Source organism: Tachysurus fulvidraco, chromosome 1 (assembly GCF_022655615.1).
Source record: "Tachysurus fulvidraco isolate hzauxx_2018 chromosome 1, HZAU_PFXX_2.0, whole genome shotgun sequence".
Classification (NCBI taxonomy): Eukaryota; Metazoa; Chordata; class Actinopteri; order Siluriformes; family Bagridae; genus Tachysurus; species Tachysurus fulvidraco.
This window is the reverse complement of record NC_062518.1, coordinates 2,029,835-2,055,752: the sequence shown is the minus strand read 5'-3', so window position 1 is coordinate 2,055,752 and position 25,918 is coordinate 2,029,835. Positions and strand designations below refer to the sequence as shown.

Below are 25,918 nucleotides of genomic sequence, written 5' to 3'. Positions count from 1 at the left end.
TGTGTGTGTGTGTGATGTATATTTGTGAAAACTTTTGCTGAATAAATAAATGAAACAAATAAAGAGAATAAAAACCCTTGCAGTAACGTGATGCTGTTTTATTAAAACATATAACTGGACATTTCTTACACAACATTAAACTAAACTACAAAAATAGCAAAACATTTTAATAATTTCCATTAATAATATATAATAACATATAATTAACACATATAAATGTCATTTTATTATTATTAGGAAACTACTGAAGGATAGAAATAATCATCTCTGGGGTGATAAATGCCTTTGCTTCATGTTGGCCTGCATCACAGAAGGCCCAAGAAAGGCTAGAAAACAGCCTGCAAGACTCTGGAACCAATAAATTATGTTCACACAAGATAATAAGGCCGTATGAGGCATGGGCTGCATTGTGCTGTTTATATATACACTCACCAGGTGACTATCACCAGATACAGGTCAAGAGCTTCAGTTACTATTCACATCAAACATCAGGAAAGGAAACAAAATAATAGACACTTGATGCCAGACAGGCTGCTGATCAACTGGAATTTTCACACAAAAGATTCCCTCAAGTTCATCAATCAATCAATCAATCAATCAATTTGGCTCCTGCGATGGGTAGGGGGGGTGTCCCATCCCTGTGCGTTGAGCTGACCAGATGAACTAGTTGTTTCCAGCACTGACGGTCTTGTGCCAGCTGCTCTGCATCCTCTATAGCAACTCCTTGTTGTTCAAGGTCGCCTGCAAGGACGTCAAGCCATCGGGTGCAGGGTTTACCTCGTCGTCATCTCCAGCTCGTTGGATGGTCAGAAGCATCCAGGGAGGATGCTCTGGGCTGGCACATGCGGGCTCTAAGCATTTGATTGGAAACCCGCTTGGGCCACCTGATGTTCTCGATGGTTCTGAGAGCCCTGCCATCAAAGCCATCTAATCTTGCAGCCAGTGTCTTGTTTAACCCTCTCGGGTCGACAGGCACGCCGGCGCGTTTTTGGCGCTTTTTTCCTCTTCAACGTGAAATCCACTTAAAATACTCCGTCATTCATAATCATACACATACATGTAATACATCATTCGAAACTGTGAAGTACAACAAAATGCTGTGCTTTTGGCAAATAAAGAAAATAACCAGGGTGTGCATTCAGACATCTCTGTCTCCTTGACCATCTTCCTGAAACACGTTACAAACATGAACTGATAACTCCGCCAATACTTATCACATGAACATGATACATATGTCTAATGAAAGCCTGAAATGTCTACTTTTAAATGATGTAATTAAAATTGAAAGCAAATATTGCATGCAAACAAGATCAATGCCCCCAAACAATGCTGTAAGAAGCACCAAGTTTTAACAGATTCTATTAAAGATTAAAAAAGATTCCATTAAAGATTCCATTAAAGATTTTAACAGAGCCATATTGTATTGGTCATATACAATATTGTTACTTGTATACATATTGTTACTTTATTATTTATTTTAAGCATCTGTCTTGTAGTAGTGTCTGTTTGCTCGGTCTCTTGTCTGGCACACATGCACTTTATTTGGATTTTAGGATTTTTTAGTACTTATCTCTTGTCTGGCACAGTTTGCACTAGTTAAATATTCTAAATAAACTACAAACACAAAATATACACATTTATTTTGTCTTCACATTCTTTTAACTCCTTCTTCTTGTAATCTCCACATTCTTGTAACTCCTCTCTCAGTCACACACTTACCTGAAAGACTCATTATGCAGCTCATTATGCGGGCCTTTGTCTTCTCAGGTGTGAATTACATTAATATGCATGATAGTTGACGCCTACTCGCATATGCCCTTTACAAACAAAAAGTGTCTTAGAAAATTTAAATCAATATATTGTTTTCTGTGAGCAAGTAAACAAGATGATTTTCACATAATTTTGAAGCAAAAACACTAGGATACAAGATCCAGTTCTCAAAAGTCATGTGAACCAATGTTCTGTATGTGTTTTATGGCTTTATTCAAGTGATTTATAATGTTTCATTTTTCACTAACCACGCATAAACATTGTTTTCTCAAAAACACAATCATGTACATACATGCTGCTCACATATTATTGTAGTCCACTTTGTCCCGATTACAGTGATATTAGACTTTAGCCATTTATATCTTCATAAGCAACTGAAAAAAGCACAAATATCAGGGTATGTCAAAACTTCTCCAGGCCCAAAAACACCCTTAGACCCCAGAGGGTTAAGGGCCAAGTCTCTGAGTCATATAGCAGGATGGAGAGTACTGCTGAGTTGTAAATCCGGAGCTACGTCTTGCGTGAGATCGTCTGGTGCTGCCAGAATGGTTTCCAGAGAGACTGCAGTGCTGACACAGCCAGGGCTCTTCTGTGGGTAATCTCTGGTTTTATGTCCCCATTGTCTGTCACTATGATGTTTTGCATTAATCCTCTTTTACAGCTACAATGAGTAAGTTTCCTCATTTCATTTCTTGCTATTCTATACTGTATATGATTTCTACTGATTATATAATTGATTATTATATGTTATCTTCATGAGTTTGAATTATGATAAAAGTTCTTGAGTATATTGGTTATGTTGTATTGCTGTTTTTGCTAAGCCCTTGCTGTTATAATGTTGCTTTGTATAATAGGTGGAGTTCTATGTCGACTCCTTAAGCTTACTAAACCTATGAGCTGAACATGATCTAAGTCTGTCACTTTCCAGACTGGGCATACACATGCATATTTTAAGCCTTAGTTTCTCTGTTTCCACTAAAGGTCAGGTTCCCCTTAGACCCTCAATCTCAGAATCAGCAGGTCCGTCCAGCTGGTTGCCTGATTCAGCTGTCTCACCCTACTCCCTTCATGAGGCCTGTTTCAGCTGAACTTTTGACTTTCACTTCCTCACACATTGTTGATCAGAGAGCTCAGACTGACTAGGCCTGATAGCACTGAGTCTGGTTATTTTTACTAAGTTTATGATTACAATAAACTTTTCTTGTTTACACTTTGACTCAGGTGTGGCCATTTATATGTTAGTCACATATTACCTTAAAACTATTACAAAATCTGTGGCCTACAACCTCGCCTAAATATGTCTTATGACACCAATTGTAATATTTTGCAAGGCTTAATACTTTACTTTGGTTATAGTATTGTAAGGAATAATACTTTAATTATTTATACTAAGATTTTTCACAACATTACTCCCCCCTTTGAGGCTGTAAAGCATCAACCAAACCTATGTTGCAGTAATCCTGACATAAATCCTAACCCTAACCCTAACCTTATGAACATCAACAGGGGTTATAAACAAACAAAAAAATGAAATCAAAACATTTAAACAAAACAAAAATTTCAAACATTTAAACAAACCAAAAACTTAAACTTTAAACAAAACTTCAACAAATTTTAAACTTTAAACAAAATTTCAACATCACCACTTTTAGCATCCCCATTTACCAGATTACCTAAGAAATCTTAATATTTTAATAACACTTTAATTTTTTCTCCATCTTGACTACCTTTGACTACCTTTGAATCTAACAAAATAACATTTCAGTGCTCTAGTATAACCATTACCCCCCCTCCATATACGTAACATATTCTACGTGCTCATTCTCAAAGGCTTAACCAGGAGTGAGTGAAAAAACCCTCAGAGGCCAATTTGAGGGAAAATTCTCACTCTGCCCACATATATAGCACGACAGTGAAGTCAGTGTCACCAGGGTCACCATAATATACAACACACACATATATCAACAGTTTTTCCAGGAAAGAGAGTAAGTGTACACGCAGAGTCACACTATTATTAGTCATATTATTAGTCCCTCAGGGCCGTGATCAAGACAAGCCTTGTGGTGTCCTCGAGGCGGTTGGGGTCAGAGACGTCGGGATGGGTGGCACTCCATGGATCTGCACACAACGTGGATCTGCACACAACACTTAAAAAAGATACACAAACAGGGGAGACGCAGACAAACAGGGACAGTAGACACAGAACATATGACAACATATTTTTACAGTCTACAGTTTTATAGCCCACGTCACTGGGTTGGAAACTGATTTTGGAAAAGTGCCTGTGTAATCGAACGAGTACATAGCAAAGTAATTCGTGTTGTTTTGTATTTTCTTTTGCATGCTAGCATGGCAAGTAGACCTAGGGCGCACTTCATGTGTCTTTCTATAGCTGATTGGGCTGTTCCTTTGGTAACTCCTGTTAATGTGGGAATTAACCCTTCTCCTTTACACACTGTATAGCCATCAATAGTGGTGGACCCTGTGCCTGTACTACGTTTTGCCCGAGACCCACTTCTAACAGCATCAGAAGCCACCTGGGCATTACAGGTACCATTGTCGTGGGATAGTGGTATGGATCTCTATCGTAAGAAAGCCTATTGTGATTGCTAGGTTCAATATCAATACTATTACGCATGCTATATAAAAGATCTGGGCAGTTAATCTATCTGCTTCATTTTGTTTGCCAGTTTTACCCTACTTTGCCCTTGTTTTGGAGCAAGGCTAACTGCACCATGGCTTACAGATGCACTTTTACAGTTTTAGTTTTGAAATGATGAGTCAAGTGTCTCAAAGTCTTCTGGCGGGTCGATGTCGACGGCTCCTTGCTCTGTCTTTGAGGTTGAGGGCTCCTCCCCAGTGTTTGCTACAGCTGTCACACGACAACAGTGATTGAGGTGATACCAATATTTCTTACCTTCAACCTTGACCACTGTGGGAGCAGCCAACACCACTTTAAAAGGTCCTTCTCTCCTTGGTTCTTGCCAATGTTTTTTCTTGAATCTTCTGATGTACACGTAGTCTCCTGGTTCTACCTGATTATGTGGCTCTTCTACTGCTGTACCATGCATAGCCAGACCCACCTGAGGATACAAGAGTCTGTGGACATTGGTTAAATGTTTTACATAACTGTTGGAACTAAGTGGAGTTCTATGTTGACTCCTTAAGCTTACTAAACCTATGAGCTGAACATTATCTCAGTCTGTCACTTTCCAGACTGGGCTTGCACAGGCATATTTTAAGCCATAGTTTCTCTATTCCAGCAGGTCTGTCCAGCTGGTCGCCTGATTCAGGCTGATGCCTGTTGATCAGAGAGCTCAGACTGACTAGGCCTGATAGCACTGAGTCTGGTTATTTTTTACTAAGTTTATGATTACAATAAACATCTTTTCTTGTTTACACTTTGACCCAGGTGTGGCAATTTACATGTTAGTCATATATTACCTTAAAACTATTACAACATCTGTGGCCTACAAACTCGACTACATATGTCTTATGACACCAATTGCAATATTTTGCAAGACTTAATACTTTATTTTGGTTATAGTATTGTAAGGAATAATACTTTAACTATTTTTACTAAGATTTTTTCACAACAGGTTGCATTGTGCTGTTTATATATACACTCACCAGGTGACTATCACAAGATACAGGTCAAGAGCTTCAGTTACTATTCACATCAAACATCAGGAAAGGAAACAAAATGATAGACACTTGATGCCAGACAGGCTGCTGATCAACTGAAATTTTCACACAAAAGATTCCCTCAAGTTTATACAGTGTGTGTAAAAAACAAATCATCTAGCAAGTGTAACTTTTTCACAGGTGGGCATCACCTGAAACACACAACTACGGCCCACAGCTAATAGCTACAGTAGTTACTTAGGGATAACATATAATATGTATGCAGTGGCCCAACAGGATCCTGGATTCTCAGGATGGTGTACTGGCTGATCTCCCTGTACCTAAGAAGATTTACAGCACAAAACAGGAAATAGTATTTAAGGTGACTAACAAAAAGATTGATATTCAGTAGTGCGGAGCCTCCACAGGTGATTATTACACTTAATTGTAGTAAGCAGTGTGTAATGTATATCACCAGAACATGAAAATACAATAACATTATGATTTCCTAAACTCTTTGTGTGTGTTTGTGTGTGTGTGTGTGTGTGTGTGTGTGTGAGTTGCCATTACACCCAGGTTAGAATAAAATAGAAAATGAGGCTTTATTAATTATGTCCTGCAATAGTTAGTCTGCAGCTTACAAATTCTCAGAAATATAAACCGTGAACATCGAACATAGCATTCGTAAGTGTCACGATGTGACACGGTGAGACAAAGGCGGGTGAGGATCCAAACGCAGTTTAAGGTTTTTAATAAACAAAACACAAACAAACAGGCAGGCAACGCGGAACAAACAGGAAACGGGAACACGGACATGCACACACCAACAACATTGAAGTGAACAGACAGAGTATATATGGTGAACCAGAACCAATCACAAAACAGAGACAGACAAGGACTAAGACAAAACACCTGAGGAAGAGATTGAATGTAATTAGTGTCCATGGTAACAGATAGGTGGGCGGGGTCAACAATTAACATCAGGGAGAGACGGCAGACAGAAACAAGGGGAAACAGACAGACACGTTACAGAACCCCCCCCCTACGAGCGGCTTCCAGACGCTCCCAAGTCCACAAAAACCAGTCCAGGAGGGTGGAGCGAAGGTGTAGCCAGGGTGGGAGGGCGGGTCGGGTTCGTGTAGTGGTGGCGCCCGCTGAGCAGGAGGCCAGGGCGGCGCCGGCAGAGCAGGAGGCCAGGGCGGCGCCGGGAGAACAGGAGGCCAGGGCGGCGCCGGGAGAACAGGAGGCCAGGGCGGCGCCGGGGGAGGAGCCAGAGACCAGAGCAGGACCAGAGACCAGGGTGGTGCTGGAGGCGGAGCCAGAGACCAGAGTAGGACCGGCGACCAGGGTGGTGCTGGAGGCGGAGCCAGAGACCAGAGCAGGACCGGCGACCAGGGTGGTGCTGGAGGCGGAGCCAGAGACCAGAGCAGGACCGGAGACCAGGGTGGTGCTGGAGGCGGAGCCAGAGACCAGAGCAGGACCGGGGACCAGGGTGGTGCTGGAGGCGGAGCCAGAGACCAGAGCAGGACCGGAGACCAGGGTGGTGCTGGAGGCGGAGCCGGAGGCCAGAGCAGGACCAGAGACCAGGGTGGTGCTGGAGGCGGAGCCAGAGACCAGAACGGAGTTGGCAGCCAGGGTGGTGCTTTGGGCCTATGAACAGGGACAGGAGGTAGAAGGGCTGGCAAGTCCAGCGAAGCAAAACACAGGAAAACAGAAACATGCATAGGTTCAGGCCAGGCAGAGAGTTCAGGTAGTTTGGGTGTCATGATGTCGACCACGTTCTCTGACTCAGTCATTTCGGTCGACCCGGCTGAGTCGGCTGGTTCCGTCAGCTCGGCCGGTTCCTTCGACCCGGTCGGTTCCGTCGACCCGGTCGGTTCGGCAGGTTCCGTCGACCCGGTCGGTTCCATCGACCCGGTCGGTTCCGCAGGTTCCGTCGACCCGGTCGGTTCGGCAGGTTCCATCGACCCGGTCGGTTCCGTCGACCCGGTCGGTTCGGCAGGTTCCATCGACCCGGTCGGTTCCGTCGACCCGGTCGGTTCCGTCGACCCGGTCGGTTCGGCAGGTTCCATCGACCCGGTCGGTTCCGTCGACCCGGTCGGTTCGGCAGGTTCCATCGACCCGGTCGGTTCGGCAGGTTCCTTCGACCCGGTCGGTCCGGCAGGTTCCGTCGACCCGGTCGGTTCCGTCGACCCGGTCGGTTCGGCAGGTTCCGTCGACCCGGTCGGTTCCGTCGACCCGGTCGGTTCGGCAGGTTCCGTCGACCCGGTCGGTTCGGCAGGTTCCGTCGACCTGGTCGGTTCCGTCGACCCGGTCGGTTCCGTCGACCCGGCTGGTTCCGGCGACCCGGCTGGTCCAGCTGGCGGCTTAGGGATGCCGGCCGCCCGAGCCGACCTCATCGGTGTATCCGCCAGTTTGGAGACCAGCTGGTTAGCACGGACCTCAGCCGAGCTCGCCGGTACGGTAGCCATGGGAACTGGCTCAATCACGGGTGTGCACGGGACTGGTCTGGGCGGAGGCACGGTGGAGCATTCGGGCGTCCGTGGCTGATTCCACTCTGTGGCCCACGGATCCCGATGCTTGCTGCCCCCCCCCCCAAAAAATACTTACGGCCGGCTTCCGTCTCTACAGTGCTCAAGGTTAGCGTGGACCCGTCCAGGAGCAATGCCAGGTTGACGAACTCTGAGAATGTTTTGATCTCCCGGGTAGACGGCATCAGATACCGCAGTATATCCCTTAGTCCATGCTTAAAAATGTCTTTTAGGGCCTTCTCCCCAAAGTTGACCTCATTGCATAGGTCCACGAATACCTCCGTATACTCCTCAACTGGGGCGTCCTCCTGACGTAGGCAAAACAGGAGTTCTGCTGGATCCATTGGAGGTTGGTCGTTCTGTCACGATGTGACACGGTGAGACAAAGGCGGGTGAGGATCCAAACGCAGTTTAAGGTTTTTAATAAACAAAACACAAACAAACAGGCAGGCAACGCGGAACAAACAGGAAACGGGAACACGGACATGCACACACCAACAACGACCAACAACATTGAAGTGAACAGACAGAGTATATATGGTGAACGAGAACCAATCACAAAACAGAGACAGACAAGGACTAAGACAAAACACCTGAGGAAGAGATTGAATGTAATTAGTGTCCATGGTAACAGATAGGTGGGCGGGGTCAACAATTAACATCAGGGAGAGACGGCAGACAGAAACAAGGGGAAACAGACAGACACGTTACAGTAAGTCCTTCGAATCAATTAATGAACAAAAGGGTAAACAGAACAGGGAATCTGTTCAATATGTCCATATAAATCTATAGGCTTCACTGCTCTGAGGGAGAAACAACAAATTCTCTTTATTAACACTATTAACACAGAGCCAGAAAATAGTGATGGCTGATTCATGAACGAATCGTTCTTTTTAGTGAACTGGATGAACCAGTTCACCAAATCGGACTGATTCAATCTAAACAGTTTGCGTCTTGATTCAGCGCTGATCCACAAGTTACTAAAGTTACACACTTCGGTCATGCCTTACAGCCCCTCCGACTCTATGTAAACTAATATCCCAGAGTATTTGTAACTCCTGTACATTGAACTAAGACATGCTGTGCTCGAGCTGTTGATACTGCGCATGCTTGAATAACTGAACTGATACAGCGAATCATCAGTACACTGAAATGAGAACTGTTTCTTTCGGACGCGTCCGACTTACTGAGAACTGATGAGCTGTTGTTATTGCGCATGCGTAAATCACTGAACTGATACTGATACATTGGGGCAGTGGTGGCTCAATTGATTAGGGCTCTGGGTTGTTGATCAGCCAGCACAGCCAAACTGCCAATGTTGGGCATTTGAGGCCCTCAAAACTCCCTGCTCCAGGGGCACTGTATCATAGCTGCCCCTGCACTCTGACCCCAACATCCTCAGGTGGGGTATGTGAAGAAAAGAGTCCCATTGTGCTGTAATGTATATGTGGCGATAATAAAGGCTTCTATGCCCGTTCTATACAGCAACAAATGGAAATGGTTATAATTTAATTATATAACTTTTCAACGTATGAGTGTTTAACTCAGTTGGATTAGTTTTTGAAACAACTGATGGAGCGAAAGAAACATTTAAAAATTATGCTTTTTTTCAAAGTTTTTGTAAGTTGATGAAGATTAGTTTATTAACTTTATATCTTTAAGACACGTAAAACATCCACGTTTGCACGTCAATGCCTGTACTGGGTGTTTTAGTTGAAAAACTTAAATGTAAGAAACGTATTCAACTAAAGTTATGATTATAAAGAACTTTTCAAATGTGTTAAATTGATTGTATTAATATCTGCCGGCAGCGGCGGGATGTAAGAATTTACGTCATGACGTCATTGTGAATTACATCGTTACGTGAAGGAAATGGTGAACTGGATTATTGAACTGGTTCATTAAAACGAACTGTCCGAAAGAACCGAACTTCCCATCACTACCAGAAAAGCACTATTTTGTTAACATCATTAAATATCCTATTACGGGCCCTGTGCCGTACACGGCACGGAAGTAGAAGTGACCACTAGGGGATGACCCAGAAACAAGCTTCAATTCAACTTTAAAGCATCAAATCCTCAAAAAACACGAAAAAACCTATTTACCTAGTAAAGTTTATACTCTCAATAATTTTTTAAGCCCACACACAAATATGATTCACAGCCTTCATACAATTAGAAAAAAATTTCGGACAAAACTGACCTAGGTGGCGCTAGACCGGTTTTTCCCTTACCTTTAGACGCGTCTCTTTCTTCACTGGGGTAATATATTCCAACACAAATAATCCAGAAAAATCCACACAGGTCCAAGGAATTGAAATCTGTAAGCGTTTTAATCCAAAACGCTCTGGTTGCGCCGCAAATATTCCGTTAGTGTTCTGAAAACTGGAAACAGAAGTGCGCCATCATCTCGTTTTGCCGCTCTAACTCCTAATTGGGATATTCAAAAATTCAAAGCCTACAAAAATTTATAGCCCAGGTCCTAACGAATCAAATAAGCCCTCATTTGAGCCAATCGGTGCTTGTGTGGCAGAGATAGACGGCTGGGAAGCCAATGGTGGCATGACCTCATTTTTTGGGAACCCGCCTTTGACTGACAATTACTCCTTCCAATACCAATGAAATGGGCTGGGACCTATACAGCCGTTTAGCCAATAAGCAGACGATTCCAACGGTATATGACATGTCGTATGTTCTTTGCCTGTGTCTGCGTGAACTGGATGCGCAGAAGAATTCTTGCGTAATCCCTGACCTTTTGTCCCTCTCACAGCTCAGGGTGTCAAGTTACAGGCCTGTTTTCACACCAGAGTGATAGAGAGAGAGTCTAGGCTTATTTATGGCTTGTCAGACTGAGCCTGCAGCCTTTTATTTCAAAGTTATATAGTAAACAAGTACACAAAAACGCTGCACCCGACAACCAGGGCCGTAGAAAAATATTCATATAAAATCCATTTTTGAGTCTTTTGACTTGAATTTTTTTTGGTGAAAGCCAAGATATGTGGCTATGACTCTCAGTTGTTGGTTTGTCCCTAACATGTTCCAGAAAAATAAGATTAATCAGTTTATCAGAAAAACAACCCAGGCAGACAGGAAAATCTGCATTCAAACCCCTGTAACTTTGTGCCAGTAAGGCCTAGAATCAACCTGAAACTAGTTTCTGAAACTAGACAATCTCTTCTTTCAAATGAGACCAGGCTCACCCCTATGTGTCAAAGTATGTGGGAGCTGTACCACTTTTTGTTGTACAATGGATATAGGCGGAGGTCAATAAGAGGATATGACAAAATAAAATGCTCTAAATGTCTAAACAATAGTGTGTGCTTTAGGGTTTTTCTGTTTCTTTTTCTTTTACATTCTTTTTGAATTAACAGGTTTACCAACAGTGTGCTTGTTTGCATTGTTGTGACAAATTGCTGATCCAGCAATGATTGATAAAAAAAATAAAAATAAATTATTAATGGTGCTTGCAGGGCAACATTCTTGTTATCTTGCACACTTATTATTATTCTTCTGGACAAAACTTCGGCACGTAACTTGTCCCGCAGCTTTTGTCCTACACCCATGAATGAGGTGTCAAATCGACCGGCTCATTGAGCAGAGGTGTTCTATGACTTTTATAAGCGATCCAACCAAAGGAGACTCTCAATACCTTTACCTCACCTCTATCTATCTATCTATCTATCTATCTATCTATCTATCTATCTATCTATCTATCTATCTATCTATCTATCTATCTATCTATCGTTCATTCAACATTAGGAATTACATGTGCTGTTCTATGCAGTATAATAAGTAGAATCTCATAATGACTGAAGTATGGACATGAAATGTCCAAACCTTCAGTAGCCACCTTTGTCCAAAAGTATTGGCACCCCACCGGGTATTCTGGTGACAGCACTCGACACCATGTGAGGTCAATAAGCGAAATCAAAAAGTTAGCACAACATGGACGTCATATATCAAAACACTCAGCCCAATGAGGGGAAGTGCCTCATGTGTATTCTGGTCACGTCACGTGACCTCCACAAAACACCCTATCAACCGAGTGCCGAGGTTTGCCAAGTGCAAACACCATTCACATTTTATTCAGGAAATGTACATTCTAGTATATATTCTTGGTATGGTTATTTTTGGAAGTTATTGGCCTTCAATTTCACCATGTATCATATTAAACAGAAAGAGGTGGAGGCTCTGGGACATTATGCAGGAGGCTCTGGAACATTCTGTAAGTGACATTGATAGACTCTCACTGCTGTGAAACGCAGTCAGCAGTCTAAAACTGCAAGTAAGAGTGAACCTTATCTCATTCCTCCTATCTGTGGTTTGCAAATTGCTTGTTTTCCAATGGAATCTTTTTACATTGAGTAACTGGACTGATTTCTTACCTTCAAAATGGTTCATGGTATGTATTCTTAATTAAATATAAATGCATTTATATGTGTGTGTGTGTGTGTGTGTGTGTGTGTGTGTGTGTGTGTGTGTGTGTGTGTGTGTGTGTGTGAATCTCATTCTAGTTCTCATTCTAGTTCTCTATGTTGATCTCCTTTCTAGGTCATCTCACAATATATCACACACAGTATATATATTATTGCATGCCGTTTAGGAATTATTCATGAGAGAATTGTGTGAAAACTCGGAATATATTGAATGAAAACTCAGAATATTTATGAAACGCCCTAGGTTTCATGATTTTTGCCTACATGACATACCCAACAAAAAGTGGTACAGCTCCCACATATTTTGACACCTTACTGACACAGAGTTACAGAGGCTAGAATGGAGGGCTTTTATTTCCGTCATAGTTGTTTACCTGAAAAAACTGATTTAATACACTGCTGTAAAACATGTTAGGAGCTAAACACAACACCTCAGGGTCATAGCCACATGTCTTAGCTTTCACCAGAAAACGTTTGAAGTCAAAAGACTCAAAAATGGATTTCATATGAATTTTTTTCCACAGACATGTCTGTGCATTTTTGTTTTGCTTGTTTATTTGTTTACTGTATAACTTTGTATAAAAAGACTTCATGCTGAATTTAAAAGGCCTATAACAAAGAGAACCCCTCTGCCTAGAAACCTAATGTGAAAAAAGGCCTGAAACCTGACACCCTGCGGCGTGAAAGTGTGAAAGTTCGAGAATTACGCAATAAAAGGTTTTCTCACGCCTCTGCCAGGCACCCCTCCCCTCACAGATGGGTCATGTTGGAATCGTCTCCTTATTGGTTAAAGAGCTGTAAAGATCCCGGATCATTAAATCGCTACTGGAGGGAGCAATTGTCAATCAAAGGAGTGTGTTCCAGATAGAATGGAGAGCCATCATTGGCTTCTTAGCTGCCTATCTCTGCACCACGGGCACCGATTGGCTCATGAGAGGGCTTCTTTGATTTGTTAGACTCTGGACTACAAATTTGACACCCAAGTGTAGTTTTATAAGCCTCAAATGAGAAGCGAGAGCCGAAAGAATGGACGGAAGTGAACTACTGTTTACATTTTTCGGTCAGAAACGTAATTATTGTGAGGCTATTAAATTTGGATTAAAACGTTTGGATATTCCATTTCATTGGACTCTTGGGGATTTATGAAAAATATTTGTTTTGAAAAATATTACCCCAGTGAAGAAAGGGAAGAGTTTAAAGGTAAGTAAACAAAGGATTTAATGCTTAAAAGTTAAAATGAAGTTGATGCAGCCTCATCTCCTAGCGGTGATGTCGCGTGGGCGGCATGGTGACCACATAACTGGAATATATTGAATGGATTCTGAATATATTGAATGAAAAACTCGGAATATATTGAATGAAAAGTCTGAATATATTGAATGATTCCTCACATCATCAAGACACACCCGATATCTTGTACTTTAGGCAGAATGACTTAGTCAGCAATAAACTTATTTGCTGCAATTTTAAGAATTGAAGAGACGGTTAACACGTTTATCAGTGTGTGTACGGCCCAAAGTGGTGTCGGACTACGGGTGAAGAAATGTATTCACTATTTCACAGAGGAAGGTGAAGGAAAGTTTCCCCTATTTACATATCTAACAGACACGGATCAAGATCACTAACTTGGGTCTCTTTTTGTGTCCACTTCACTACTGTCTGCCTATTGTCTGAGGCTAGGTAGCTGTACCAGCTCCCAACGTCCTCTGTGGGACGAAGCCTTTGGACGTCCACTGAGCCGAGGCCGACTCTAAGAATCCTGAGACATCTCCAGTTAGACTCTGTGATACTAAGGAGATCTGAAGTCCATGATCCTTCCTCCGTGGTGGACAAAATGTGCAGACGACTGAGAAACAGATCCCAAGGGACCGTCTGCAAAGTGCAAAACTTTACATTCAATATATTCAGAATCCATTCAATATATTCAGACTTTTCATTCAATTCTCTGATGAATAATTTCCCAAATGGCATGCCATAATATATATATTACTTATACTTATACTTATATATATAATACTTCTTAATCTCATTTTTATGTTTGCTGCTGTTTTTGTTTTGGTGTTACAGGAGATATCAGATATTCAGTCATGATCACTGGGAACACCTTAGATTCGCACAAGACCTTTCTAGATCATCTCACAATATCATCAAGGCTTCATGAAGTCCGAGCCGTAAATGAGAGTGATGTCATCATTGCTTTTGTCCCAGTCGTGTCTCGAGCTGGTACTGACATTCAGTCTGCAATGGAAATCATTCCTAGTAAGTATAAACCCCTCGATTTTACAGGAATGATGAATAACTGAGTATTAAACTGGGAATTTTAGAGATAAAATCATCTACAATAAACATCAGCACCACTGTTATTTACATTAAGTTCTCTCTCTTACCCTGATTAGCACCATTAGACATGTTCCTGTGTTTTAGCATCTCAATGTGATGCTTTTGTTTCTTGTATCTCATTCTCTCATTCTCAGTCTGCATGCTTCTGCCTTGGATCTTAGGTTTCAGTTTATGGTTCTGAGGACCACAGATTTAGTGGCTGTTTTGTACTTTATAAAAGAATAAAAATCTGGTACCATAGAAAAGCATTGTGCTGTCTAAAAGATGATGAGCTCCAGTTTGCACATTTTCTGCTGTTTTGAAACACGTTTTTACCGTCTCTCTCTCTCTCTCTCTCTCTCTCTCTCTCTCTCTCTCTCTCTCTCTCTCTCTCTCTCTCTCTCTCTCTCTCCCCCTCCATCTCCCTACCTCTATCTCCCCCTCCCCCCTCTCCCCCTCCCCCCTCCCTCCCCCTCCTTCCCCCTCTCTCTCTCACTCTCTCTTTGCGCAGTGCAGGCGCAGTGGAGCGCCAGGGCGTTTGTCGCATTCGTTTCACATACATCTTTTTTTGATAAATTTTTTTTAGTTAACTATCATTTATTTATTTTATTTTGTTTTCTAACATCTTCATTCCATGAGTTCTCTGGATTTAGAGAAAGCTCTGGGCGTCAGTGCGAGCTGACGCGGCACTAGTGTGGAGGATTGCTGTCTGGCTGCTGGAGATGTGTTTGGGCATGAGAATGTGGTGGCGGCCTTCCAAATGAACAGCGCGGTGGTTCTTTTTCTGAACACCATAGAACGGGCGACCTTACTGGCTCAGAAGTGGATTGTGGTCGGGTGCTCTCTTACCCATGTATTCCCCCTTTCAGCCCCTTCTAAGAAAGTGACACTGTCTAATGTCCCCCCCTTTATTAAACAGGGGACTCTGCAGAGGGATCTCTCCCTCTTTGGCAAGCTCCCCGATAAGGATGATCTCTTTTGGGAGTAAGTCTGACCGGGTAAAACAGACAACAAAGACCGTAACCATATAGAACCCCACACACCTTCCTGCACACCGTTAATCCATAACACGAGTTAAATGACGTTTGGAGATCTCTTCACTCCTCTGATAGACAGTACACATGGGCTCATGTATGTAACAATTTTATGCCTATGCGAAGTTGGACAGGTTTTATGTTTTTACGCACAATTAAAAGTATTATTGTATTAGCCCTGTTTCGCCTTTCAGACCACAATTTGGTCTCATGTAAAGGAATTTTAAACTCTATTTTTAAACCAAAGAGTGCATACTGGCATTTCAATACAGCTCTTTTAAATGACAAACATTTTACTGGCAAAATAAAAACCCAGCAGTTGTCAGCAGTGCACTCTTAATGTCACAAGGGGTCAAGTTACAAGCCGCCGTTCTCCAAGATATCTGGTAGATCTATCCTGCATGCCGTCATTGCTGTCAATGCTTTTATCTCAGCTCTGTGTCCAGAGACAGGTCAAGAGTGTCCCTTCTGCCGCCAGAGGGAGACGATTTTTCATGTTTTACACAATGCTCCTGATTAAAACTGTTTTCAACATTTTTAATAGATGTGTTTTAATGCAAAATATTATTCTGGGACTAAAACACACACAGTGAAAACAAGCAGAATGTTAACTTTTAAATTTCATTGTGGGCCAAACAAAAATGGTGATTTACATGAGCAGGAGAAAGAAGAGAGAACAGAAAGGCAGCCACAATAGTTTACTGATAATGACATTAATGATAAAGTTCAGGATTTTAGTTGATTTTTGATTCTATAAAAAAACAATACAAAATTGCTAATGTTTGGAAAAATTCTGGTACCATAGAAAAGCATCGTGCTGTCTAAAAGATGATGAGCTCCAGTTTGCACATTTTCCGCTGTCTCAAAACAAGTTTTTTACCCCCCCACTCTATCTATCTATCTATCTATCTATCTATCTATCTATCTATCTATCTATCTATCTATCTATCTATCTATCTATCTATCTATCTATCTATCTATCTTTGTCTCTTTGTCTATCTATCTATCTATCTATCTATCTATCTATCTATCTATCTATCTATCTATCTATCTATCTATCTATCTATCTATCTATCTATCTTTGTCTCTTTGTCTATCTATCTATCTATCTATCTATCTATCTATCTATCTATCTATCTATCTATCTATCTATCTATCTATCTATCTTTATCTCTCTCTCTCTCTCTCTCTCTCTCTCTCTCTCTCTCTCTCTCTCTCTCTCTCTCTCTCTCTCTCAGAGGATAAGCCTGTCGTTCTCGTGATACTCCACCACACCTTTGATCCGGATATTGTTGTTCCAGACATCAGATCCCATGTGAACAGGACGGATGTGTTCGTTGTTGATTGTGTCTTTCATGAAGATCAAGGGCTGTTGAGATGCCTGCGCAACGATGATGCAATCAATGCTGTGAAGGATCATCTGAGAAGAATGAAGCACCCAGAGGTAGAGTCCTGAATGCCACCCCTTTGAAATTTATTTGAGAGTTATCATGAGAGTAATGGAGAGATAAAGGAAGTGGAATTAAATCAGAAATGTTTCTCACAAATAAAACATACACAAAGTTTCTGCTGCCGACTACTGGTCAAAAATGATCACTTCACTGTATTTTGCATGTGCAGTGTTTTTTTTAGAAAAGTAATATTTCTACAAATCACAATTTAGTCAAATTCTGTAATTAATTTTAATCAATTTTTTATTTATTTACAGGTGGAGCAAACCTCTTACATAAGGATAGTCTTTGTTGCAGTTATTGGTGCAGTTTCTGGTGCAGTTTTTGGAGCAGTTATCATTGCGCTTGCTGTTGCACTTTGTGATGAGTGTGATAATGAGCATTGTAATGCAGGTGCTGTTGCTGGTATTGGTGCTGGTATTGGTGCTGGTTTTGGTGCAGTTACTGGTCTGGTCATTCTTTTTACCAGTAAATATTACAAAAACCTCCTGCAATAATCTTAAATTTTTTTAAATACTGATTTAATTCATGATTAAAAAGTTAAGCATGCCTGATGTTTCTCTCAGTTTAATCCGGAAGTGTGTGTGTGTGTGTGTCATGTATATTTGTGAAAAACCTTCTGCTGAATAAATAAATGAAACAAATAAAGAGAATAAAAACCCTTGCAGTAACGTGATGCTGTTTTATTAAAACATATAACTGGACATTTCTTACACAACATTAAACTAAACTACAAAAATATCAAAACATTTTAATAATATTCATAAATAATACATATAATTAACATAAATGTCATTTTTTTATTTTTAGGAAACTGCTGAAGGATAGAAATAATCATCTCTGGGGTGATTATTACCTTTGCTTCATGTTGGCCTGCATTGCAGAAGGCCCAAGAAAGGCTAGAAAACAGCCTGCAAGAATCTGGACTCAATAAATTATCTTCACACCAGATAATATGGCCGTATGAGGCATGGGCTGCATTGTGCTGTTTATATATACACTCACCAGGTGACTATCACCAGATACAGGTCAAGAGCTTCAGTTACTATTCACATCAAACAAAATAGACAAAATAAAATGCTCTAAATGTCTAAACAATAGTGTGTGCTTTAGGGTTTTTCTGTTTCTTTTTCTTTGACATTCTTTTTGAATTAACACGTTTACCAACAGTGTGTTTGTTTACTTTGTCGTGACAAATTGCTGATCCAGCAATGATTAATAAATATATAAACTTGGTATGAATATTTTTGAAAGACATTTTTAACAAAGAAATTATTTTTTTAAAGTGTTTATTAGGCCTTCGTATTCACCATGTATCATATTACAGTTTTTCACGATTGTTTACACACTAAAATTAAAATTTCCACACAATTAGCAAAACACCTCCACAGATTTGCACAACATTACACACAATGTCTGCTTCACCCTTTTTGCAAAACATTACACACAGTGATTTGTAAAACTCTACACACATTACAGCACTCAGGTGTGCTATAAAAGGCAGCAGGTGAGTTCACCTGTCTTCAACAAAAATGGAAGGAGTTAGAAGAAGAAGAAGAAGAGTGAGAATAGAGGAAGAGGAAGAGGAGAAGGAGGTAGAGGTAGAGGCAGAGGTAGAGGAGAAGAAGGTAGAGGAAGAGGCATAGGTAGAGGAGAAGAAGGTAGAGGAAGAGGCATAGGAAGAGGAGAAGAAGGTAGAGGAAGAGAAGAAGGAGGTAGAGGAAGAGGAGAAGGAGGTAGAGGAAGACACCTAGGTAGAGGAAGAGGTAGAGAAGGACTTGAAGAGGTGATAGAACCTGAACAAAGAAGACGAGGACCAAATTTGACTCAAGAAATCCGTGCAACACTTATTGACCATGTTATCAACCATGGACTGACACTGATGGAAGCTGGACAAAGAGTTCAACCAAATCTCAGCAGAAATACTGTTGCATCAGTAATTCGGATATTTCATCGAGAAAACAGGTAAGCTAACCACACAGTATACATTGAAACTGAAGCTTGTATAATCAATATTGTTTACTGTGACATTTGACAGTATTTTACATAGGATTGAGGGTCGAGGACACCAAGGTGGGAGGGGCCCTATGTTTAGTCGTGCACAAGAGGCCGCCATTGTGAACATGGTTTTGGCCAATAATGGTATCAGGCTACGAGAAATCCAAGCCAATATCATCAATGACAATATTTTCAATAACATCCAACGAGTCTCTCTGTCAACATTAGGTCGAATCCTAAAGAAAAATCAAATATACATGAAGCAACTGTATCGGGTACCATTTGACAGAAATTCAGAGAGAGTGAAACATCTGCGCAATGAGTATGTGGAGGTATGCATTATTCATCTGACTATGGTGTGGTATCATGCACTGCTCATAATGTTCTGTCACAAAAAAAATACTGTGCTATAGATATTGAATAGCATCCTATTTTCTTTAATGTGTTTCAGAGAGTCTTGCAAATGGATGCTGCTGAAATTCAACATGAATTTATATATGTGGATGAGGCTGGATTTAACCTTGCAAAAACAAGAAGAAGAGGGAGAAATTTAATTGGGCACAGGGCAATCACCAATGTGCCAGGGCAGCGACAGGGTAACATCACCCTTTGCGCTGCTATCACACAAAATGGGGTCCTCCACCACCATGCAAATCTGGGACCCTATAATGCAAATCTGATACTTGCATTTCTTGACCGATTGCATGAGATTGTCACAGCATTACACCAAGTGGACCAGATCGTTTGGGACAATGTCTCATTTCATCGGGCTGCTCTGGTCCAGAACTGGTTCCATGATCACCCTGATTTTTGAAGTTTTATACCTTCCCCCAAACTCCCCCTTCCTAAATCCTATAGAAGAATTTTTTTCAGCGTGGCGGTGGAAGGTATATGACCTGCGGCCTTATGACCGTTTGCCCCTCATTCAGGCCATGGAACAGGCATGTGATCTTATTGAAGCAGCTTCAGTGCAGGGGTGGATTCGTCACACAAGGCGATTCTTCCAATGGTGCCTTGCCAATGAAGACATAGCCTGTGATGTGGATGAAATCTTATGGCCTGATCCAGCCAGACGGAGAGACGGATAGTTACAGTATTCTTGTTGCTTTTACAGTAGTTTTCTTTCATTTCTGTTTACGTTTACTTTACTTTTCTTCAGAGTCAAAGTGTATGTACTGTAATTCATGCAGTAATTTTTATTTGTCTATAGATTTTATTCGTTTACAGTAATTGATATCATTGTTGGTTGATTACTGTAACTGATTATGGTAAGAAATACTGTAAGTATTGAAATAAATACTTGAAATATTCAGTCTGCAACATCAAGTGTTGTGGAGTGCTTGGTAAGGTTATAGTAGGCCTACAGTATTTGTCTACATTCTCCTTATATCTCAAATCCTGAATAATGTTATGAGTTTCTCACTATTTTTTGTCACCTAAATTATCTCTTACATACAGTAAGAATGTCTGGCCAAAAATCTATTGTTTTTTTTGTTTTTTTTTACAAATGTGTTTTTTATTTATCACAGCAGTGTGAAACTGGCTGCAATAGTGTATGATCATTGATGACTGTGTTGGTTAAATGAAAACAAATAGCATTTTCACAAATATGTGTATATGTTTTGACTGAAGTGTGTCATTTTGCAAACAATCTAGGAATTTTGCTAATTGATTGTGGTGTTTGGATAATTGTGATTATATTTTGACTCTGTTTTCAAAATTGCGTGTAAACAATTGAAAAAAAAACTGTAAACAGGAAGAGGTGGAGGCTCTGGACCATTCTGTAAGTGAGTATATTGATAGACTCTCACTGCTGTGAAACAGTCTGCAGTCTAATAGTGAAAGTAACAGTGAACCTTCTCTCATTCCTTCTGTCTGTGGTTTGCACATCACTTGATCTCATACGGACTCTTTGTACATCGAGTAACTGGACTGATATTTTACCTTCAGAATGGTTCATGGTATGTATTCTTAATGAAATGTTAAGGCGTGTGTGTGTGTGTGTGTGTGTGTGTGTGTGTGTGTGTGTGTAAATATCTTTCTTAATCTCATTCTTATTTTTGCTGCTGTTTTTGTTGCAGGAAATACCAGATATTTTGTCATGATCACTGGGAACACCTTAGATTCCCACAAGACCTTTCTAGATCGTCTCTCAATATCATCAAATCTTCACGAAGTCCGAGCCGTAAATAAGAGTGATGTCATCATTGCTTTTGTCCCAGTCGTGTCTCGAGCTGGTACTGACATTCTGTCTGCAATGGAAATCATTCCTAGTAAGTATAAACCCCTCGATTTTACAGGAATGATGAATAACTGAGTATTAAACTGGGAATTTTAGAGATAAAATCATCTACAATAAACATCAGCACCACTGTTATTTACATTAAGTTCTCTCTCTTACCCTGATTAGCACCATTAGACATGTTCCTGTGTTTTAGCATCTCAATGTGATGCTTTTGTTTCTTGTATCTCATTCTCTCATTCTCAGTCTGCATGCTTCTGCCTTGGATCTTAGGTTTCAGTTTATGGTTCTGAGGACCACAGATTTAGTGGCTGTTTTGTATTTTATAAAAGAATAAAAATCTGGTACCATAGAAAAGCATCGTGCTGTCTAAAAGATGATGAGCTCCAGTTTGCACATTTTCTGCTGTCTTAAAACAAGTTTTTATCCTCTCTCTCTCTCTCTCTCTCTCTCTCTCTCTCTCTCTCTCTCTCTCTCTCTCTCTCTCTCTCTCTCTCTCTCTGTCTCTCTCTCTCTCTCTCTCTCTCTCTCCCTTCCTACACCTCCCCCTCTCCCTCCCTCTCTTTGTCTCTCTCTCTCTTTGACTCTCTCTCTCTCTCTCTCTCTCTCTCTCTCTCTCTCTCTCAGAGGATAAGCCTGTCGTTCTCGTGATACTCCACCACACCTTTGATCCGGATATTGTTGTTCCAGACGTCAGACGCCATGTGAACAGGACGGATGTGTTCGCTGTTGATTGTCTCTTTCATGAAGACCAAGGGCTGTTAAGATGCCTGCGCAACGACGATGCAATCAATGCTGTGAAGGATCATCTGTGTGGAATAAAGAACCCAAAGGTAGAGTCCTGAATGTCACCCCATTGAAATTACAGGCTTTTAATACGGCTTTTATTTGAGAGTTATTATGAGAGTAATGGAGAGGTAAAGGAAGTGAAATTAAAGCAGAAACATGTCTCACAAATAAAACATACACAAAGTCTCTGCTGCTGACTACTGGTCAAAAATAATAACTACACTGTATTTTGCATGTGCAGTGTTTTATATAGAAATGAAATATTTCCACAAAGCATCATTTAGGTGAGTCAAATTCTGTATTTAATTTTAATCAATTTTTTATTTTTGTTTTATTTGCAGGTGGAGCAAACCTCTTACAAAAGGAAAGTCCTTGATGCAGTTATTGGTGCAGTTATTGGTGCAGTTTTTGGAGCAGTTATCAGTGCACTTGCTGTTGAACTTTGTAATGAGTGTGATAAGAAGCATTGTAATGAAGGTGCTGTTGCTGGTACTGGTGCTGGTATTGGTGCTGGTTTTGGTACAGTTACTGGTCTGCTCATTCTTATTACCAGTAAATATTACAAATACCATTTTCCTGCACTATCACACTGTCTGCACTCTTCTTACATTCCAGTAAATACTGATTTAATTAATGATTAAAAAGTTGAGCTCCTGATGTTTCATCCTTGAGCTTCTTCTAGATTTTATCAATAATATAATGGAATGATTTACAGTATTAGACTGCATGCGCTTTCCACTGTGAACAGAAATATCTGTATTTAGATTAGAGTAGTGTGTGTGTGTGTGTGTGTGTGTGTGTGTGTGTGTGTGTGTGTGTGTGTGTGTGTGTGTGTGTGTGTGTGATGTATATTTGTGAAAACTTCAGCTGAATAAATAATTAAAACAATTAAAGAGAATAAAAACCCTTGCAGTAAAGTGATGCTGTTTTATTAAAACATATAACTGGACATTTCTTACACCAATATCTTTTATAATTATTAATGCCATGACTAAAATGGAAGCGCAGTATAGATCTGATATACAACGTTCATGGGTTAGAAAATATATTCCACTGAATCGTCCTTCATCGCACGATGGCTTAGTGGTTAGCACGTTTGCCTCAAACCTCCAGGGTCGGGGGTTCGATTCCCACCTCCGCCTTGTGTGTGTGGAGTTTATAGGGCAAGTCGTGGTCTAATGGTTAGAGAGTCTGACTCAACAACCTAAGGTTGTGGGTTTGAGTCTCGGGCCGGCCACGACTGAGGTGCCCTTGAGAAAGGCACCGAACCCCCCCAACTGCTCCCCGGGCGCCGCAGCATAAATAGCTCCCCACTGCTCCAGGTGTGTGTTTACGGTGTGTGTGTGTGTTCACTGCTGTGTGTGTGCACTTTGGATGGGTCAAATGCAGAGAACGGATTCTGAGTATGGGTCACCGTACTTAGCCGTATGTCACGTCACGTCACTTCATTCACCAACAAAAGGAATTATTTCTGTACAAAAAGGCGTCAGCTTCATTTACAATGTCCATGCTCGGTCTGTGTGACACCCGGATAAATGTATGTGTGTGTGTGTGTGTGTGTGTGAGTTGCCACTACACCAAGGTTAGAATATAATAGAAAATGAGACTTTACTAATTATGTCCTGCAATAGTTAGGCTGCAGCCTCAAAACAACAAATTCTCAGAAATAAAAACCCTGAACATCGAACAGCATTCGTAAGTCCTTCAAATCGATTAATGAAAAAAATATGTCCATATAAATCTATAGGCTTCACTGCTCTGAGAGAGAAACAACATGACAGCCACGCAGAGTCTCTTTATTAACACAATTAACACAGAGTCAGACAAAATAAAATGCTCTAAATGTCTAAACAATAGTGTGTGCTTTATTGTTTTTCTGTTTTTTTTCTTTTACATTCTGTTTGAATTAACAGGCTTACCAAAAGTGTGTTTGTTTACACTGTTGTGACAAATTACTGATCCAGCAATGATTGATAAAAAATGACACACACACACACATATATATATATGTATATTATGTATATATATATATATATTGTGTATATATATTATGTATATATATATGTCATATTTTTGGAAGATATTAATTAGGCCTTCATCTTCACCATCATATTATCTGTTGATGTTCTCCATGAAAAATTTAACTCAAAAGTTAAAGATGTTATTGATGGTATAGCTCCAGTAAAGGTCAGCATGATCACTGGCAGTCGTAAAGCACCTTGGAGAAACACAACAATGGTACAGAGCATGAAAAGAACATGCAGAAAAGCTGAAGGTATGTGGCGGAAAACAAAATTTGAAGTACATTATAGCGTCTATATGGACAGTCTTCGTGCTTTCAATGTAGAACTAGGCACAGCTAGACAGATCTTCTTCTCAAACATTATAAACAACAACATAAATAACACTCGCACTCTTTTTGCCACTGTAGAGAGACTAACAAACCCCCCAAATGAAGTTCCTAGTAAAATGCTCTCTGACAACAAACGCAATGAGTTTGCAACCTTTTTCTCTTAGAAAATCAGTAAAATCAGAATTGTAAACCTCATATTGTAATGCGGTCAGTCAGACCTCATTTGTTACGAACGAAGCATCTATGTAGCCGCTCCTGTCATGATTGCACAACCAGCTGCTTTCAATCACTGGTTTCCTATAAAACATGAACTTGAACTCCATTTCACTGCAAAGTCTAGATTTATCTCTGCATTCGGTCCGAGTGTTCATGTCCTGTGTTCTTCCGGTTTCTGACTTTGTTCTGTTTGCATTGATTTACGTTTTACTTTTTTTTTTCGTAAAAAATAAGGACGGGGGCCTCCGCCCATGCATTGATTATCGAGCGCTGAACGAGATCACTGTGAAATTTCGCTACCCGCTCCTACTTGTCTCCTCGGCCCTGGAACAGCTGCACAAGGCCAAGTTCTTTACAAAATTGGACTTACGCAACGCATACAACTTGATCCTTATACGAGAGGGGGACGAGTGGAAAACCACCTTCTCCACACAGTCTGGACACTATGAATATTTGGTTATGCCGTTCAGCCTTGCTAACAATCCGTCCGTATTTCAATCCTTCATTAATGATGTCTTCCGTGATATGCTGGATTGGTGGGTGTACATCGACAACATCCTCATCCACTCAGAGTTGTTTGAGGAGCACATACAGCATGTGAGAGCCATCCTAAAGCACCTGATTCAAGCACCTGATCAGTTCTATGCCAAAGCTGAGAAATGCGAGTTCCACAAGACCTCCACGTTGTTTCTGTGCTATGTCATCTCAGCCGGAGGGGTCGGCATGGAAGACTCGAAAGTGGAGGCAGTGAGCAGCCCCAACCCCAAACCGTTTAAGGAGCTGTAGCGTTTCCTCGGGTTCGCCAACTTCTACTGCTGCTTCATCCGGGGTTTCAGCACAATTGCAGCCCCCTCAAGACTATGATAAGGAAGGTATTGACCCGTCTCACATGGTCACCGGAGGCAGTCAGAGCCTTTCAACTCTTAAAGAAGCGCTTCACCACAGCACCCATCCTGCACCACCCTGACCCAGATCGGCCGTTTGCGATCAACGTCGATGCCTCCAGTACGGGCATCGGAGCAGTCCTCTCCCAGCGTCAAGGTCTGTCTGAGAAGATGTTCCCGTGTGCTTACTTTTCCAAGAAACTGTCTCCTGCTGAGTGCAACTATGACATGGGGGATCGAGAGCTACTGGTTATGAAGGCAGCCTTTTCGGA

The 25,918-nt window shown here is 41.1% G+C and overlaps 1 protein-coding gene and 1 long non-coding RNA gene across 6 annotated transcripts in view; one reads left to right on the top strand and one right to left on the bottom strand.

The window, feature by feature from the left end:
- Nucleotides 1-25,918, top strand: part of LOC113660615 — a 61,742-nt gene that overhangs the window by 18,017 nt on the left and 17,807 nt on the right. The window contains exons 1-4 of one of the 5 annotated variants that reach the window (XM_047808206.1): nucleotides 13,197-13,560; nucleotides 14,428-14,619; nucleotides 16,952-17,157; nucleotides 17,422-17,839. The exons of 2 other annotated variants lie outside the window; for them this stretch is intronic. In XM_047808206.1, coding sequence (XP_047664162.1) covers nucleotides 13,503-13,560; nucleotides 14,428-14,619; nucleotides 16,952-17,157; nucleotides 17,422-17,661 — 696 coding nt within the window. In that variant the 5' untranslated portion in view covers nucleotides 13,197-13,502 and the 3' untranslated portion in view covers nucleotides 17,662-17,839. Of the gene's footprint in view, nucleotides 1-13,196; nucleotides 13,561-14,427; nucleotides 14,620-16,951; nucleotides 17,158-17,421; nucleotides 17,840-20,994; nucleotides 21,124-21,243; nucleotides 21,436-22,031; nucleotides 22,238-22,534; nucleotides 23,029-25,918 lie in introns of those variants that run through there. 2 more of the 5 variants (XM_047808180.1, XM_047808364.1) reach the window with 2 other exon arrangements.
- Nucleotides 2,102-12,395, bottom strand: LOC125140253. The gene is made up of 3 exons (XR_007139544.1): nucleotides 12,310-12,395; nucleotides 4,688-4,869; nucleotides 2,102-3,917 (listed from the first exon to the last, which is right to left on the bottom strand). It is a non-coding gene; the product is annotated as an uncharacterized LOC125140253 (long non-coding RNA).